A 20,928-nucleotide genomic window follows, 5' to 3' on the forward strand; every position below is an offset into this window, starting at 1 on the left:
TTTCCAGGCTCCTTGCTTTGTTTCATTTATCTCTAGAACTTACCACTGCCTGACGTAAAACATACTTCAGTGTGTATTTGCCCCACCGATGTCCTCCCCCTCCCACCCCCCAGAATAAACTTCATGAGGATGATGATGTTCCGGCTGTTTGCTCAGTTCCTTGAATAGTTCTGAGCACACAGTATGCACCCCAAAAGACAGAATTTCTTCAATGAACCTTGAGATTATAGGTAAGAAAATGACTCCATGAATCTGGAGGTAAAAAGGAACCTAAGCAGAGAAGAGACGTTACAAAGTCCATACAACTGATGCCCTATTGCACAGTAACTAAGAACACAGGCTCTGAACTTGGACAAAGTTGGATTCTAGTCCACTTATTAGTAGTGACCTCGTGGGCAAATAAGCCTCTCCGCGTAAAATTTACCCAATATAACATAAGGATCATAATAGCACCAACTTAACATCATTATTAAAGTGATTAAACATGATAAAGTGTGTTAAAATCCTTACACGGCAGCAAATAAGTGCTTAATAAAAGGGAGCTAACATTATTATCACCATCTTACTCAGGTTTCATAGCCTAATATCCCCCCCCCAAATTCCTGGTAAGACTGTCTATCTAGGTGCCAAGTCCACACAGATGAGAAGTGGCAGCTTAGAGAGACAAGGCAGTTGCCAAAAGTGAGAGCAAGAAAAGGATGGGAAGAAAATGGAAGTCTTCCCGAGGCACTGCATTACAGCACAATAATGTCCATGGGGGTCACGCATAGCCACTAAGGAAAGGGTGACATTACATTTCATACACTCTTTTAAGAAGAGAAGAAAATATAATTCTAAAATTAAGAAGATTTACTTCAAAATGGTTCACACAAACTTTCCGTGTGAAAGATAAACCTCCATCACCCTTCAGAATTCGCCTCCTACAGAAAAGGATAAATGAAGCCTTACTATACAGAAGGCTTGGATATCTGTGCTGTCAAGACCCATCAGTGTGATCTATGCTGATCTCTCTAGTGCTATTTTTGACATCCTATTAAAGGTCAAATTGTCTCAATATGGGATCATTCTTCTCTCATAATCTGTAGTGGATCTCCAGTATGGACTTCAGTGAGGCAGTAAATAGCTTCATTTCACTGTGTCAGTGACACTGCTACAGCCATGTAAAAAAAAAAATCTGCACTTATTAAACCTATTTTCTTTAGTGACAGATTAACCAGGGCCCTCCCTCAGAGATTAGGAAGAAAATCAAATTTCAAAATCAAAACCACATTCCAAATTTCTTAAAAGATATTTTTTGTTCAATTCCTTTGTAAAAACATTGGTCACCATTTAACATACAGTGGCAACAAATTGCACCCAATTTACATGCATCAACAAGTCAATAAATCGTAATACACAGACAACATGATTTTCAAACAAACAGTACTAAAGTAGCTCATGTTCCATTTAAGTATAGGTATGGTGCTTCCAACAAAGAAATAGCTAATATGAGAAAGAAGATTCCAGTTTCAATCTCAAATAAGGTTATTTGTGACAAGTACCATGAAACAATGATTTTATGACGTCATTATCTTAAAGGGAACCATTTTTCAGAAGTCACGTTGTGCAAAGCACCAATACTCAGGTAGAATAAGATCTTGAAAAGATGTGAACTTAAGTTAAGGAAAAAGGGCGCCATTTTTTGAAAACTAATTATCTGAATGATTCGAATGTTTATTATGTCCACAAATTAAAAGATCTTTCAACATGAAGGCTATATATACTACGTTTTGACACCTTAAATAATTCTGCAGACATTCAGCTAAGCTGAAAGCTTCTGTAGGACTACTTCCAAGAGCAAAGAGTGGAAACCAATAATAAAAGCCCTTTCTATACTCACAGGCAAGGTTTCTGGATATGGGATTTAATTAAGAAGAAGAAAATTTAAGCACCACAATAAAATACTTTTTAGAAAACAGAAAGGACTGGCAATATACAAGTTAGGAACAAAAGCACTTAAACGTTTACCCCCCCCCCCCACCCAAAAACAAAACTGTTTAAATAAGCACTTGAATCCTATCAGCTGAAGTAATAAAGAAATTCTTTTTGGTGTGTGTGTGTAGTACTAGGTGGAAAGTAAAACCACAATTCTGTTTAAGGAGTCAACTTCTGTAATTCTAATGTGATCAAATGAGACTGTTGTATTATTTGTACATAATAAGAATGTTATATATTTTTACATTATATGATTTATTTTCTTCTTTTCCCTCAAAACCTATGATTGAAGGATACCTTTAAATTATTTTGAAATTCACAGAGCATAATTTATGACAAACTGCTTTGTGGGAAAAAGCAGCCCCTCTGAAAATAAGAGGTCAAAGTAATCATGTGCAAATAAAACTTCAACATAAGGTAGCTGTAAATACAGCCATCTTAGAAGTTTCCCTTCGTTTGTATCTATTTAGCAATATAAATAATTTCAGTGGCCCAAACAGTAATTTTAACTTCAGTTTTTCTCCTCCATGATGTGTTTACTCTTATAAGAGTAATTTTTTAGCATATGGTGTTACAGACCATATGCTAACAAACTTAAAGGTTCATAAAATTAAAATTTATGATTCATATATAGTTATACTATGTATGTCAGATATAGAAGGCTGAACATAAGTAATTTCAACCTAGAATATTATTTGAACATCACAAAAGAAGAAAAAAGACAAAAAACAAAGATTTCTCCTCGCGTAACTTTTGACTACTAGACTATTCATAGCAAAAAAGGGCAAAATATAAAATATGTAGTTTTTAGCTCAAAGTGAGTTATCCCAAAATAGAATTCACTAAATGAGACAAGACATCAGGATTATGAGTATGGGGTACTCAGATTCATTCAAATCAGACGAGGAGACACTTTGGGGGAAAAGAAATCCATCCCAAACAATGTAATTTGTATCTCATTAACCCTCTAAACACCACAACTTTACCGCTTATACCATAAGCCTTCTCGACAGTTCCCATTTTCTTCTTCTCTAAAAAGATGTTCCAGCCTCTTAATTTCCAAGTGTCATGTCAAACCCCTTGTTTTACCCTAATTCCATACTCCTCATTTATAAAAGACCTTAAAATAATCATTTTCTTCCCCTAAGGAGTTAGAAACCACCAGGTAATAATTCAAAATTGAGAAATTAAAGGTTAAAAAATCAACTGAAAATACACTTATTAACATTTGTGGTTTTATGTAGTAGGGACACCACATAATTACTCATTCTGATTAACCTCTTGAAACGGTGAGGTCAGAAAACTGAAATGAGTAACAGATACTTAAAATGCTTGAAGTGTGGTCTATCTTGAGTAGGATGAGTTAAAAAGGTGACTGAAATTATATGATTCTAAGTGTTTACTGTAAAACAGTACAAAATTGATGTTGCCAAATAGAGTAAAAAGAAAAACCTTTAACTTATATTAAATATCGTCCATAATTTGGAAAAAAGTCTCAAGGCTGAATTGTAACTGGAGAACAACAGCCACAACAGAAGACCCTTTCATGCATGCACACACATGAAATAACAAATAGGCAAACCCCAACTGAGTACAGTACACCAACGACTGATACTTAAATGATATTTTGATATGTAAAGAAAAAGGTAAAATGTTGACTGCTACTGATGAAAAAGCATTTCAACAATTTACACAAAATGATACTAAACATTTTTTTTTAAAAAGATGTCCTAAGAAAACCAAGCCACAATAAGTTAGTGTTTTCCATAATACATGCTGAATTATTTGATCCCATATCTATACACTGTTATTGTCTTAATTCCTAAATGTTGTGACAGCATATTTAGTAATTGAGGTACATGAGTTTACATCTTTTTATAGATATTCTAAGAGAGTTAATTTTTCTTTTCCAGTTTTTCATCTTCTTCACCTCCTCCAAAGAAAAGCAAAGGAAACATTCCTAGAATGCAGCCAATAGTCACCCCAACAGCTTTGCCCTAAGGAAACAAAAGAAAACATTTTTTGAAAGTTATTTTATCCCTAAAAGAAGAATCCTTGCCTAAGTATCTATGATAAACAATTACTATGTATTATAAAATTCAACTGTAATTGCATTTCTTTTGACCACAATAACTTAAATATAAAAATAAGCAACATATGGGGTGCCTGGGTGACTCTGTCAGTTGAGCGTCTGACTTGATTTCAGCTCAGGTCATGATCTTGAGGTTCATAAGATCAAGCCCCACATCGGGCTCTGCGCTGACAGCTGGAGCCTGCTGGGGAACTCTCTCTTCCCCCCTCTCTCTCTGCCTGTCCCTCGCTTATGCTTTCTCTCAAAATAAATAAACATTTTTTAAAAAGTAAGCCACATATGACAAAGGAGGTGAGAATACACAATGGGGAAAAGACGGTCTCATAAATGGTGCTGGGAAAGCTGGTCAGCTGCATGCAAAAGAAAGAAACTGGATCAATTTCTTACACCATACACAAAAATAAACTCAAAATGGATTAAAGACCTAAGTGTAAGACCTGAAACCATAAAAATCCTAAAAGAAAACACAGGCAGAAATCTCTTGGACATCAGTCTCAGCAACATTTTTCTGGATCTGTCTCCTCAGACAAGAAAAAACAAACAGAAAAATATACAGTTAGAAACTACTTCAAACTAAGAAGATTTTGCACAGCAAAAGAAACCATCAACAAATGGGAAAACGATCTACTGAATGGGAGAAAATATCTACAAATGATATAACCAATAAGGGGTTAATATTCAAAATATATAAAGAACTACAACCTAACACCAAAAAACCCAAAATGATTTAAAAATGGGCAAAGGACCCGGAATAGACAATTCTTCAAAGAAGACATACAGATGGCTGACACGTGAAAAGCTGCTCAATACTACTAATCATCAGGGAAATGCAAATCAAAACCACAATGAGATATCATCTCACAACTGTCAGAATGGCTGAAATCAAAACCACCAGAAACACGCGTTGATAAAGATGTGGAGAAAAAGGAACCCTCCTGCACTTCTGTAGGAATGCAAACTAGTGCAGCCACTCTGGAAAAAAGTATGGAGGTTCCTCAAAAAATTAAAAACAGAACTATCATATGATCCAGTAATCACACTACTAGGTATTTACCCAAAGAATGCAAAAACACTAATTTGAAAGAATATATGCACCCCTATGTTTAATGCAACATTATTTATAATAGCGAAACTATGGAAGCAGCCCAAGTGTCCACTGATAGATGAATGGATAAAGAAGATACAGTATGTATATATGTATGTATGTGTGTGTGTGTGTATGTGTGTGTATCATTCAGCCATAAAAAAGATGAAATCTTGCTATTTGCAACAACATGGATGGAGCTAGAGAGTATAATGCTAAGCAAAATGTCAGAGAAAGACAAATACCATATGATTTCACTCATATGTGGAATATAAGAAACAAAACAAACAAACAAAGGGGGAAAAAAGAGACAAACCTTAAAATAGACTCTTAACTCTAGAGAACAGATGGTTACCAGAGGGGAGGTGGGCGGGGGATGGGTGAAATAGGTGAAGGGGATTAAGAGTACACGCATCGTGATGATGAGCACGGAGTAATGTATAGAATTGTTGCATCACTACATTGTACACCTGAAACTAATATGGCACTGTATGTTAATTACACTGAAAATTAAAAAACAAAACAAAACAATAAGTAACAAATATTGGTGAGGATGTGGAGACAAGGAACCCTTGTGCTCTGTCAGTGGGAATGTAAATTGGTGCAGCCACTATGGAAAACACAATGAAACTTCCTCAGAAAATTAAAAATAAAAATACCATGTGATCCACAATTCCACTGCTGGGTATTTATCCAAAGAAAATAAAAACATGAATTTGAAAACATATACCTACCTCTATGTTTAGTGCAGCATTATTTACAATGGCCAAGATACGGAAGTAACCTGAGTGTCCACTGATAGATGAATGGATAAAGAAGATGTAGAGTGTGTGTGTGTGTGTGTGTGTGTGTGTGTGTGTGAATGCATACACAAACATACCTACATGCATGTGGATGCATATGTATACATACACGTATATGTGTACATGTATATGCATTTGTATACTAGCATATGTTTATGTACACATGTGCACAAATATACACAATGTAGTGTTACTCATAAAAAAGAATGAAATCTTGCCATTCGTGACAATGCAGATGGATCTAGAGGGTATTATGCTAAATGAAATAAGTCAGACAGAAAAAGACTAGTAACCTACAATTTCACTTACACATGGAATCTAAAAAGCAAAACAAAACAAAAAACAGAAATAGACTCATAAATACAGAACACAAAGTGGTGGTTGCCAGAGAGAAGGAGGTGGGGGGACAGGTGAAATAGGTAAAGGGCAATAAGAGGTACAGTTTCTAATGGTAAAATAAATGATAAATGATAAAATAAATAAGTCATGAGGAAGCAAAGTACAGCACATAGTAAAAATATACAGCACATAGTAAAAAATATTATAGTAACTTTGTATAGTGACAAATGGTAACTATACTTGTTTTGTAATATACATAATTGTTGGATCACTATGTTGTACACCTGAAATTAATATAATATGTCGACTACACTTCAATTAAAAATAATCTACAAAAAGGTTCTAGAACAAGTAATATTTGAAGTTCAATGCAACTAGGAAGTTTTTTTAAATGGCCACGAAATATCACCAAAGAAATATTCAACTATAAAAACACTTTTTAGAAATCATACATATATTTTCATGTCTGAAGATAGGAAGAAAAGAGGGGGAAAAAACCTCACCAAATAGTCTCGATAGATTTGAATGTACTCCTTTTTGTATATATTCCTTTTCCATATTTATCCCCATGTATACCTAATTATATGTAGGTCTAACCATTATGGAAATGTACCTTTGTGTGCCCCACCCCTCAGCCACACATGTTATATGAGCTCTTTTCCAAACTGTTTCATAATCTTAATATAAAAACTTTTAAATTCCCCTAAACTGATAGCCCACAATCTGCTTAAAGCTCTCCTCACACCATTAAAAATCACTGCTATTTTTTCACCATTATAAGTGATATTACAATAAACATTTCTGTCTATAGTTCTTCCCTAATGGTTTATTTAAAATCAAACAGTATGAATACTTGTGCATATTCATAGGGTAATGAATGCCATGCTGTCTATTCCGGGCAAAATTGACTGCAAATTCATATATACCAGTTGAAATACAGTTGACACTTGAAAGACACTGGTTTGAACTGTATGGGTCTATTTATATGGGGGTTTTTACAACACAGTACTGTAAATGCACTTTCTCTTCCTCATGATTTTCTTTTTTTAAAAAAAAAATTTTTAACGTTTTTTTTAATTTATTTTTGGGACAGAGAGAGACAGAGCATGAACAGGGGAGGGGCAGAGAGAGAGGGAGACACGAAATCCGAAGCAGGCTCCAGGCTCTGAGCCATCAGCCCAGAGCCTGACGCGGGGCTCGAACTCACGGACCGTGAGATCGTGACCTGAGCCGAAGTCGGACGCTCAACCGACTAAGCCACCCAGGCGCCCCTCCTCATGATTTTCTTAGCAACATTTTTTTCTCAGCTTACATTATCGTAAGAATACAGTATATGATACACAAAATGTGTGTTAATTGACCATATATGTTACTGGGAAGGCCTCCAGTTAATAGTAAACTATTAGTAGTTATGTTTTCAGAAGTTGAAAGTTATATGTGGATTTTTATTTTTTATTTTTTTATTTTAAAAAAAAAATTTTTTTTTCAACGTTTATTTATTTTTGGGACAGAGAGAGACAGAGCATGAACGGGGGAGGGGCAGAGAGAGAGAGGGAGACACAGAATCGGAAACAGGCTCCAGGCTCCGAGCCATCAGCCCAGAGCCTGACGCGGGGCTCGAACTCCCGGACCGCGAGATCGTGACCTGGCTGAAGTCGGACGCTTAACCGACTGCGCCACCCAGGCGCCCCTATATGTGGATTTTTAACTGCACAGGGAGTTGGGACCCCTAACCCCTGTGGTGTTCAAGGATCAACTGTGTATGTATATACACACATCAATTTTTCTACAACCATACCCACATTATGAACATCTAAAATTTTTATTTTTGTAAATAATTTTTAAAATTTGCATTTCTACAATGACCATCAAGGTTAAATACTTTTCAATTAAGTTTCATTTCTTCATACAAACATTTATTGAGAAATCTACTCTGTGCCAAATTCTGTGCTAGATACCAATGAGACAAAGACTAATTAGATGCAGTCTGTCTCTCTCTTCTAGGAACTTCCAGTTAGTTATACACAGAAAAGCAAAGAAATAAATTAAGTTCTATCAAACATTACAGGTATATGATAGCTACCTAATCCAAAGTCTTGACTAAAATAAAACACATTTTGCCTATACAATGTCAATTTATCTATCAGACCCTACAGTTTTTCTAATAAATTTCAAGAGTAGCCACTAATGTTTTTTTTTTTTAATTTTTTTTAACGTTTATTTATTTTTGAGACAGAGAGAGACAGAGCATGAATAGGGGAGGGGCAGAGGGAGAGGGAGACACAGAATCAGAAGCAGACTCCAGGCTCTGAGCCGTCAGCCCAGAGCCCGACGCGGGGCTCGAACTCACAGACCGTGAGATCCTGACCTGAGCCGAAGTCGGACGCTTAATCGACTGAGCCACCCAGGCGCCCCGCCACTAATGTTTTGACAACAGCTTGCATAAAAATTTTCAAGTCTATTATTTTTGGGTTTTGTTGGTGGGAGTAGTGATAGTGGTGGTGGTATGTCCATGCTTTGTATTAATAGGTTTATCACTTTCATAGCACCCCACTTAGAAAAGTATCGGTTCTACAGACTTTTAATAAGCAGAAATTTTCTTCGTTCCTGATGCTGAAAAAGTTAATCCTAGACCCTTATTTTGACCTTCAAGTTTGTATTCATTTATATTTATTTATATACGCATAGAATATTTTATTTTAGATTCCTGACTTCCCCATATACATGAAGTGACCACGGCAACAGGCTCCATGTCCACTTTCCACCCATTTGTTAGAATGCCTGTTACAATATGTTGTCTGTGGAACTCAAGCCTTTCCTCCCCACTCAGTTTAGGATTGCCAGTTAATGAGTTCCAACCCAATCATCTCAATGGTGTGTAAAGTCAACAGGGCAGAGAGGGAGGAAAGAAGTGAGATATCCTTTTCTGGCTCCATGATTCAGGCAACATTTTTCCACTGAAAAATCAGTTAATGAGGCACCTGGGTGGCTCACTCGGTTGAGTCAGCTCAACCGTCAGCTCAGATCATGATGTCAGCTCAGGTCATGATCTTGCGGTTTGTGAGTTTGAGCCCCATGTCAGGCCCTGTGCTGACAGCTCAGAGCCTGGAGTCTGCTTCGGATTCTGTGTCTCCCTCTTTCTCTGCCCCTCCCCTACTCGTGCTCTTTCTCTCTCAAATATAAATAAACATGAAAAGAAAAGAAAAGTTATCAGGGCTTATGATAGTCTAGGCCCTATAATTAACTACACTGGAACTAACCCAAGAACTTGAGTACATCTGTAATATGGTTCTGCAAGAAAATATTTTCTGAGTTTCAAACAGCCAAATCATAAATGAGGTTTTAAAACACAACCTGTATCAACAGGAACCTGCATGTGTATTTGCATATATTGTATTACGGGTAAATTTCAGAGTTAGCTTATGTCATGAATAAATTACTGATCACTAACTTAAATTACTTCAGGCTGTTTGTTAACCAAATGTTATGTTACAGAGTAGATTTGACCCTAACAGAAAATAAGCAGAGTCAACAACTAAGGGACAGAATCACTTCATATACTGGTGGAAGATTTAGCAAAATATACAAACACACAAAATGTATTTATAAATGCTAGTTTAATAACTAATGTGCTTTTATAATAGAAGAGGGGAATGGACCTGCTTGTAATACAGAAAGAAAACAGAATTACCAATTACGTGAGAAGAAATCCCAGGAAAATAATCTTCTTTTGATCCCAACTGTACTGCTAAAATGTTAAGCCAAGCTGCTAGAATGTTAGAATATCCTGATTCCTCAATAACGCTGGCCGACATTAGCCAGCTAGTCTCATTTCCATTTATTTACGAATTGCAGCATATAGACACACACATGATTTTTTTTACAGAAATAGGTCTAAGGAGGAGGTTGAGATATGCATTTCTAACAAGTTTCCAGGTAATGTTGATCCTGTTGGCCCTGGCATCACACCTGGGGGGAACCAGTGCCCTGTCTAATCTCACTTTCCCCCATGGTTTTAACTATCACCTTTTCAGTGTGGCCTACAGTAACCCTCCTATCTAATCCTGCAATCTGTCTCCATCTCAGCACTCCCAACCTCTTAATCCTGCTCTGCCTTTTTTCTTTAATTCCTGTAACATTTGCAAACTTCTAACACATTAAACATTTTATTTGTCAGATTGTTTTAATTGTCTTCTTTCCACTACTAGAATGTAAGATCTACCAGAAAAAAAGATCTTGTTTTGTTAACCAATATATTCAAAACTCCTACATATGTACTGGACATATAGTAGGTAAACAATAAATATTTGTTGAATAAATGACTGATAATACTCATCATCTCTAATTCAGATCTCTCCAACTCTTCACTTTTAATCTAAATGCCTACTCGGTATTACCACTTCAATGTCCTGTTAGTCTCAAATTCAACTTATTGAAAACAGAACTCAATACCTTCCCTTACTAACTTGTTCTTCCTCCTTTTCTTCTTGACTTAATTAGTAGCATTGTGATCCATCCAGTTTACTTCCTATTTAAAATTCTTCACTAGTACTCCATCAGCTAGGTATGAGATTCAAGCTCCTCAGCATAGCTTATACAATGTCTTTCCTGTCTGATCCATTTTACTTCTCCAATACTGTTTTTCTCCTGCTGCTTCTATCCTCAACTACTACATATTATAGTCCAGTAATGCCTAATTTCTTACTGTCTCTGAACATACCCTGTTTTTATCATGCCTTTCTACTTGCTAGTCAATGTATTTGGAATTCTCTAATGTCTCATCAATAATTCAAAAATCAGCTTAGATCCAATAATTGCCAAGAAATATTCCCACCAAAAGAAATTCCTCCCCACAAAATATTCTTACTTAATGCTATTTCTAGTGCATAATTCTATAATTGCATATGTCACACCAAATTATAGTTTGTTTACATGTTACATCTAAACAATTCGTGAAAATAACTAGTTTATATTCATTTTATATCCTTCAGTTTCTAGCACATGACAGATATTCCTTAACATTACCTGAATCCTATAAAGAATACTTCAAAAGTCAGTTACACTATAAAAAATAAAGAGTCAATACAAAATTATCGTTCTCTGAAAACTGCCAAGGCTTACACAATTTGTGTTAAAAACTCCACTCAAAACAAGCAAACAAAAAAAAAACAAAAAAACTCCCCTCAAATAAATTTGGTCTCAAATTTCTCAGAGGACTGAACTATCCAGTGTCTTGGTCTGGCTACCTGAATTCATGATCATAAACCATATAAAGTACTTACAAAATGTGTACTAACACGTGTTTGCCACATGTCCACTTGTTTTGGTGTAAGATCAGGAATTGACAAGCCTAATCTGGAAGCCAAAGCTTCAACGTAGCCTGCAAGTCTTTAAAAAAACAGAAGGACAGAATATAAGTTTTTAAAGAGACACACAAATGTCCTCAACATAATGAACTAGTTACTACAAAAGGAAACAAGATAATTTCACACCTGTAACTGGTACTCCAGAAATGGTGTAAATGTTTTTTACAACTTCCATTTTTATTGTGCATAAATATATCCAACTTAAAAATATTTAGTATTAATATATTCGATACACAGGTAAACACGTTGCCTTAGAGCAATTATTCTCCACAATTACTTTAAAAAGACCAATTCAAAGTATATAAAAAATTTTTGCAACAATTAACAGTTATGTGCTTATTCCAAATTCAAAGCAAAGCACTTTAACATATGATATAAATTAGTAACTGTCACCAGAAAGCAAAAATTTCCAAAATTTATCAGATTGATATACTTGAATTTTCAAGGCCATCTCAAGTATTTATCAGATACAAACTTACTTTATGAACTGTAATAAAAAAAGAATTGCCAACTAATCTATGCATACATCAATTATAAGATGGATCCCAAGAGCAGATATATTAAGTTCTAAAAAAAACTTAATCTGTATATCTAAGAATCAATAAAATGTAGTATCTGTTATTTAATGATATTTTTTAAAGGCAGAGGAGAAATAGTTCTTAAATATAAAGACTCCCAACAAAATATTTATCTCTAATCAAAAAAAACTGTTTCATGATGCAATCTAAAATTAAACGGCTTTAAATTCTATTAGATCATTTGGTTGTATTAACTATAAAAAGCTATCACAGTAGCTATAATATTACCATTTTTACCATTAATGTTGGAAATGGAGAAATGGAACGTGTAAGGGGTGATATCATAATAAATTAATGTCACAAATCCCAGGAATATAAAATTTCTGCCTTGGCCCAGAAGCAAAGAAACTTTGTGTTTAGCAGTAGCTTTGGCCCCAAACTCCAGTACAGAAGTCTAATAGTCAGGGTCAGATCACTTATGAAGCTGCCTTTTCCGAGATTATAGGGCTAAGTAGACTACCACTAGACCCAAATCCAAATCTCAAAACTGACCACTCTAATACATGAAGAAAGGAAGAAATAGAGCCAAAGACTGGGCAAAAGAGAGTATCTTTATCACAGTAGTTAATGTCACCTTAGTCTAATTTATAATTTCCAGGCTTCCTCAAGCTCAAGAGGAAGCCCAGGCCACGTGTTGCTCAGAAGAGAGAATGTAAAGAGAGAAAGAGGAAAAGCTGGCCTTTTCTAAGTAGACATCCTCACTTTGTTTCATCATTCCTGCCACATGAAATAAAGGGAGCGAAAACTGGCCAAACCCTGTAATGCTCTGGCCATTCCCACATATGCTCCAGCCATCATGCCTTTTGAAAGTTCCTCTCTCCGGAAAACATGCCCAGTCAGTACCCTCACATTTGAGCCGTATCTTTTATCTTTGGGCTTAGTGGGAGAAGGGTGGGGTGAAATAATGATGGGGATTCTTGCTATTAATCCTGCCTCACCTTGGAAATGTCTATAAAAGACATATAAATACCTCAGTAAATGAAAATTAAACTCTGCTTACATTGTGGTCATCTTAGAAAACTTTTTTGCATGTAACAATCTCTTGAAAGGATTTTAAACACAAATTCCAGGTCCCTAATTCTGAAATGCAACCCAGGCATTCATATTTGATGTACACCAAAGATTTAGCACCACTCATTAAAAAAAATTAATTTAAAACGTTAGTTTGAAAACACACCCAATAAATACCCCATTTCTTAATTCTTCTCAATTAAAGAATGGAGAAGAGAAAGAGAGCAAGGTCAGCACACACATGCACAAATGAATGAATAAATGGACCTACCCAAGTCCAGCTAAATCTGACACAAGATTTCCCAAAGCAGCAGCTAAAAAATTGAGAAGTGGATAAGTGAATTGTTATCTGGAAATCAGAAAAATCCTTATAATACATCACTGTCTCATCAATAAAGCACTGATCTGGAAGAGTTATCACAGCTTCTGAAACCACAACAACTATATCCAAAGTAACTCACTGGATAGCTCTGAGTCAAGATTTCAAAATAGAACACAAGTCTTTCGAGATTACAGTGCTGTACTTCCATCAAGTAGCGGGTTTTTTTCTGTTGTGGCAGCCAGTTTCCATTCTGGTGTCAATACCCATACAATATTTTGTAGTTTTATCTTTCATTATATTTAAGGAAATTTGGATATTTGGAAGTTAGAGTAAAAGTTTTATGCATAGGTCTGAAATTCAAGAAAATCATATAGAGAAGAAATGTCTCTTTTATTAACTCATCTACTTCATACTTTTCTACATAATAAACACACCACTGAACCATTCCCAAATTTCACCATCATAAAAAATAGAGTAGTAACTGGGGGAAAGAAGGTAATAGAACCAAATTAGATTTTTAAACTTGTATTTCCTTCTTTGATTTTTCTACCCTTAAAAATAAATAACAGTAGAAATAAGGGTAAAAAGGTTTTAGGATAACACTGAATTAAGAGAAAAACTTATTGGGGCACCTGGGTGGCTCAACTGGTTAGGTGGGAGACTTGATTTCAGCTCAGGTCATGATCTCAGAGTCCGTGAGATCGAGACCCACATCAGGCTCCGTGTTCACAGCTTGGAGCCTGCTTTGGATCCTCTGCCTCCTTCTCTGCCTCTCCCCCACTCGTGCTCACTCGCTCTTTCAAAAATTAAAAAACATTTTTCAAAAAATTTTTAAAAAAGAGAAAAACTTATTTTAACTTAGTCAGTACAGCACTATTACCCATTAGCTAACATAAAGTACCTAAAATTTCTCAGGAAAAGTGCAACATATACAAAATTAAGAATTAGAAGAATAGGATTAAGGAGATAAACTAATAGACATCTCAATGAGTAAACTTATTCAGATTAAGTATCTTCTTTTAAACCTAACCTACTGAAATGTTTTATAAGTATACAGACAATGGAATAATAACATTAATATTATTAAATACCTGCCATAGTTGAAATTCCCAAAATAATTCCAATAGACATCTCAATATGGGTGCCCTGAAAAATGATTACAAAGAAATTAATCTTAAACATTAATGAAGTGGCTACAAAAAATAGCAAAGTAATAATAAAAAGTTAAAATAGTTAAACATATTATTGCAACAAAATTATATACATGAAATATGCAAAAATATTCACATATAATATAGTAATGCACTTAACAAATATATGCATTCACACAAAAATAACATCGATATCATTTTATTCATTAAAATTAGGCTTTCATAGAAAGAAACAATAGCAACAAATACAATTATAATATAAAGAGCAATATAATCCATAATTAAAGATCTAGAATTTATATTTTCCAACCACAAAGAAAGATGCTTTAAACCTCTTGGAATACAGGGGCATCTGGGTGGCACAGTTGGTTTAACATCCAACTCTTGATTTCAGCTCAGGTCATGATCTCACGGTTTTTGAGTTCAAGTTCCACATTGAGCTCTGCGCTGACAGCATGAAGCCTGCTTGGAATTCTCTCTCTCACTCTCTCTCTGCCCCTCCCCCATGGGTGTGTGCGTGCGCGCATGAGCTCTCTCTCTCTCTCTCTCTCTCAAAATATAAATAAACAAACAAACCTACCTCTTGGAACACAAAGAAGACCAACTCACCTAATTTTAAATTCTGAATGATACATCTATATAGATATCATTGTTATTTAGTCTATCAAAAACAGAGTAAAAAACTAGTTTCTAGGGAACCAAGAGATCACAGACTTCAAAAATTACCTTTATAACCACTTTGTTCTTTAACCATTCAGTAGTGAGACTATATATGGTTCATTTATAAGCAACAACAGCTTCTTGTACAATAGACAGAGCCGCAGCAAAACAAAAGGCTCTAGCTCTACTGCATTTGCACTGAATTTATTGAGAGTTTCAGACGTTCCACATCCATCCCATTCTGAAGACAAGAAGGACTCATATTTTTACTTCCATTTTAAACAGAAGAAACTGAAATGAAAAAGATTAAACTATTCTAATGGGTTATTACATAGAATAAAGAAGAAATCCTATGGTCTATTGTGCTAATTCCATTCTAATACTTGGGCAATGCTGCCATAAGTAGACTTAGGTTTCCTCCTGAATACTGATGCTTGAAAATTTCTAAATAATTTTTTAATGTTTATTTATATTTTAGAAAGAGAGAGAGAGAGAGAGAGAGAGAGAGAGAGAGAGAGACCACAAGCAGTGGAGGGGGAGAGGGAGAGGGAGACACAGAATCCGAAGTAGGCTCCAGGCTCCAAGCTGTGGCACAGAGTCCCGACTCGGGGCTCAAATTCATGAGCTGAACTCAAAACAGAAGGGGTGAAAGAAAGAACTTACTGCAACAATCATAATTGCATTATCCAAAAAGCCAAACCCTATGAAAGGTATCGCATTGTGGATGAATACTGAAAAACACCAAAAAGAGAAAATATATGTTAAGATTTCTATAACTTAAAATGATAAAAACAGACCATATGACTAAAGTCTCCTAAATAGATCTGATAACCTTTGAAATTTGCTTTTCATTCCCCACAGCCAAAAGATTCTGCTCCTGCAGTAAGTTCAACTACTTCGTAGAAGCTATACTAGGGAAAAACACCAAAATTAAAAACGCTGTTACATGTAAAAATAATTGTGTTAGACTTCTGGGTTGTTTTCTTACTAGCTACAAAGTACATACAGTTAATGGCGGAACAAATAAGTAAATATATATTACGAGTACCATGTTTTACCTGTTTAATTGCTATTAATATCAATCTACTTCTTATATTGTAAAGACTGATATCATAAAATTAAGCTCCATATTAGAAATAATAAAAAATACCCTGAATCAAATTTCATGGAAACTATATGGTCGCTTTTACTCACTAAAAAGTTTTTTGGACAAATATGATAAAAATTTTATTACCTCATCTATATTAGCCATCTATATCCAGTCTTTTCCCCCCTCACATCATCAGTATCCCTGAAAGCTTTCACAAACTATAAACAAACTGTTTGATTTAAATCAAAATGTAATTTGATGTCTTCCTAACAAAAGCATACCTTACCTTATCTATCTAACATAAAATCTGAAAGACCTGACATAATAGAAGTGTAACTAGGAAGAACTAATACCTATATATTTTTTATACATTCAGCCTCATTTTTTTTTTCATATTTGCATCTTCAGCATGTTGCAGAATGCCTAGTGCATAGCAGATACTCAATGAACATTAGTTAATTAAGTTGAGGACCACTAACCTGGAAAGGAAGAGAATTCCATATTAAGAGAATTGAAGGCAAACTGTGAAATAGATTAAAAGCTGGAATAGTTAAAAGATTTTATTCTAATTCATCTATAAAATTGCCAAGATATAGTCAACATCAATTCAACTAAGGACTTTTTTAGATAAACATCAAAACTGTGAATTTTATACCATATCCAAAAAATAGTCCCTTAAAACAATTGGTGGTATGTGTTCAGTGACTTTAGACTGTTTTTCTTCTTTTAATGTAGTTAAGTCCACAGAAAGTATAATTAAAATATAATTCAGAAGTTATGAAAGTTTGATATTGCTACAGTCAGTTCTGCACCAACCCAGGGAAGGCTAATAAGCAGTGAACAGAACAAAACAAAAAATGCCTCTACCCAAAACAACTATCGAATACTAACATCACAAGAAAAGGGTGTATACACATCCCAGATCATTTCAGATTTCTTTTTGCTATCAAGTAAGAAAGTTCAAGATAAAAAGCAGCATTTTTTAATAACAAGGAATATTATTTTAAAAGTTATTAAAGATGATAAAAATCAAATAGTGTATTAATGAAATGGGATTCTTCAATTAAAGAGTCTAACCTTAGCTCTTTGACTTTTTGCCTAAGTCTAGTTACTTAACTACTAGACATCCAAACTTCTGTAATAAGCAACTCCGAAATATAAAATATATCATGTTTTTATGCTTAGACCTAAATAAATGTGTCCTATGTATTAAAATTTACTTTCAACACAAAGGAAAAAATACAATTTTCGTGTTGTTAAGTAAACATGTACTGGCCACTCCACTGGGCATGAGATACAAAGATAAATAAGATTTGGTTACCAGCCTTCAAAAAGTTTGGGTATGGTAACACACCATACAAACGGTTCATTTCAATATGACAAAAAAACCGGTAACAGTATTATACGGTGCTTGGATACAAACTGCATGAACCTAGGCTAGGAGAATTACAAAAAATTACCTGGGGGAAAAAGTCTTAAAGAATTCTTAAATGTTTTGGTATTTGGGAAAAGTTACTTATTTCTAATATAAATTGTATTCTACCTCTGAGAGAAAAAGAACTGGCTATTAATTTTTAAAAGTTATGTAAGTTTACTCTCCAGTATGTAATGATCTCCTATTAATTTGTGATTTCTTCAATTTCCTTTGGAAAATACTATTCTATAACAGCAAATCACATCTAATATTTAGCTTTCACTTACAATCTACTCAAATTTACTGCACCATTAAAACATTCTCTTCTTTCATTGTTTCTATAATAAGATCCCAAACTGTTTTACATTATGTCAGTGTTAGCCTTGACTATTTAATTCCTATCATAACAGTAAAGAAAGCACACCAGCACCACTTACAAGCTTCTTCTTCGTGGCAGTGTTAAACAAACTTAACTTTCTTCATCATTACAAACAGCACACCGTAAGTATTTTCTCTACCAGAGAACAGTTCTACCCAGCCCTGAGCTCAGACTTTCAAGTTCTGAAATTACCCAACTTAAATCCAAACTAAAGTAAACATATCCTTTTTACTGGGAATCGAGGAAACCTTACCATAAGTATAATTTTATTTCTACATGGTAACTACAGTTTAACAATGTTAGATACTGTTACAAATGTCGAAATTCCCTAACATTGTAATATGTCTTAAACCAAGTTTATAAACTTTTTGTTTCGGCATGATAAAGAAGACAATCTACTCTCTCTGGAAAAATTAAATTTACTGACTCTTCTATACTATCAGTGAATGATACAGTTATTTCAAGTCTAAAAGACAGATGCGCAAATATTTAACAATTATAGAACCATTACCATATCTCAGCTGTCCTGGTGTGGGTGGTGGTGCTTCCAATTTTTCTAAAGGGGAAAAAAAGGGTTTAGGTCAAGAATTAGTTACCATAGCATGAGTTGTTTTTTATTACAGTGAAGAAAATACCAGCAGATTTACAAAGTGGGAGAATACCAAAGTTTATTCATACATTTTTGTAGGATAACAGACCAAAGTTATCCATACAGAAAATAATACTTGGTATGGATTACATCACAAGGCTAGAAAACAAAACTGAACTTTAGTTACAAGTCTACCATGGACCCTATGGCCTTGGGTAATCATTAGCTTTTCATTTTTCTTTTTTTTTTAAATCTTTACATCTATATAATGGGCCTGATTACATTAGTTACAGTAAAAACAAAACAAAACAAAAAACCCAACAAAAACACAAAAACCAAAAACCTTTGAAATATAGTTACCCTTCCTTAAGATGGCAATGATAGATGTCTTAAGAAATATATATACAAACAAACATTGATAGCAGAAAAAAGAATATTCAAATAGACCTAGATATCCTTTAAAAAACAGAAAATAATATTTTTAAAGCAATGTATTTCAACAATGACTTCACCGGATTGTGTTCTGTTCCTTAATCTCCCGTGATAATACAACGAAATATTTTGAGTTTTGGAACCTATACTATTGGATAATATAGAATATTCTACACAATAAAAAGTAAAGTGCTAGTCAAAATCACAAGTAACAATAAACTATTTATAATATATATCATAATAAACACACCAAATTTTCCCAAAGTAATATCTTTAACTGCCATCATTAAATCTAAAAATTAACAATTATTATAAAGAAGCAACATACCTCATCTCGTAACAATAACCATCTCACCATTTGTGTAAGTACAAGAGTGAGCTCTGGTTAAATGGCAGAGAACTGTACTTTACCCTCCTCCTCCAGTCCAAAAAAATTAACACCCACACCATGGATCACACTGCTCTAAAGGTTTAGTACAACCAGACTGTCCAAGGAAATACATTACAAACTGGATATATATTTTCTAAAATTTTTATTTATACTCTGTGACAACATAAGAAGTGAAGAATTTAGCTTTAGAAAAAGTAAAAAGCAAATGTATCTCCATTGATAAACTATGTAAAAAAGTATTGTCCATATTTGTGAATGGTATTTTACTAAAAGCGCATACAGTACCAAAATGGTTTTACAATAAGTATGCTAAAACCTTGAGTTTAATCAATGATCATATTATTCAGACAGTTCTAAGAATGCAAGTTTAAGTTTTGTTTTCTCCTTTTTAGAAGAGTTACGAAATGAAGATATACTAATCTTTGCAGAATTTCCCATCTGATTAAAGTATATTCGCTGTCTGTTGATTAACACCATTACCTCAAGATCTATTTTGAAAGCATGCAAATGGTTTTCCAAATTTTAACAAGGAACATAGGTTACTACGTACTCCAGAGTTTTCTGCTGAAGTAAACATGCAAAAGTGGTTACATACCAGAACTATTTGCTAGATGCATTACTCTCATCATCACTACAGTTCTGACACTGTGAGGAGAAGTCCTTGTCAGTTGACTGGAACATCTTGAAATACCTAAAAATTCAACAAGCAGGACTTTCCCAATAGAATGAGAGTATACAGAGTCCTTGCTTTTACTTCTTCAAATTCCCTACATCTTCATATTGAGCAAAATATTTAAAATATTCTACAACTCCTAAGAAGAAAGGGTAAGAGGTAGGCAAATGTATAATGTGCAGCAAAGAGCAAACAATCAAATAATATAATCAATATTCCTCATCTCTCTTTCCTATTACACATACGGATTAAAAAACTAAAACTAATGAAAAAATAACTTTTAAGACTGAGAAAGAGAAAGAAATATAAAGTAAAGGAGACAGAGCAGGAAGGAAAACCACTGGCACAGAGATTCAAGTAAAATCAAAGCAGAGACTTTGCCTCCTGCTTCACAAAGAACCTAAGAAGCAGCGAGAGGAAACATGAAAGGAACATTTCCTAGAAAGTGGAAATTTTATTGGAAAGTATCTGTCAAAAGTGTTTTAAGCCATAAGTTGATCATTTTGAGGACTTTGACGCTGTTTATTACCTTATTATGTTAACTAAATCAAAACTATATACATATATCAGAAGTGAAAAA

General features: G+C 34.4%; 1 protein-coding gene across 3 annotated transcripts in view; it reads right to left on the reverse strand.

Moving 5' to 3' along the window:
- Window positions 1–1,276: 1,276 nt before the first annotated feature.
- Window positions 1,277–20,928, reverse strand: part of TMEM65 (transmembrane protein 65) — a 53,572-nt gene continuing 33,920 nt past the window's right edge. For 2 of the 3 annotated variants that reach the window (XM_043601708.1, XM_043601707.1), the window contains 6 exons: window positions 18,775–18,819; window positions 16,044–16,111; window positions 14,661–14,715; window positions 13,519–13,561; window positions 11,575–11,680; window positions 1,277–3,971 (listed from right to left, as the gene is read on the reverse strand). In XM_043601708.1, the coding sequence (XP_043457643.1) occupies window positions 3,870–3,971; window positions 11,575–11,680; window positions 13,519–13,561; window positions 14,661–14,715; window positions 16,044–16,111; window positions 18,775–18,819 (419 nt within the window). In that variant the 3' untranslated portion in view covers window positions 1,277–3,869. Of the gene's footprint in view, window positions 3,972–11,574; window positions 11,681–13,518; window positions 13,562–14,660; window positions 14,716–16,043; window positions 16,112–18,774; window positions 18,820–20,270; window positions 20,367–20,928 lie in introns of all 3 variants that reach the window. The other variant, XM_043601706.1, reaches the window with a different exon arrangement.

This window comes from Prionailurus bengalensis, chromosome F2 (assembly GCF_016509475.1).
Source record: "Prionailurus bengalensis isolate Pbe53 chromosome F2, Fcat_Pben_1.1_paternal_pri, whole genome shotgun sequence".
NCBI classification, from domain to species: domain Eukaryota; kingdom Metazoa; phylum Chordata; class Mammalia; order Carnivora; family Felidae; genus Prionailurus; species Prionailurus bengalensis.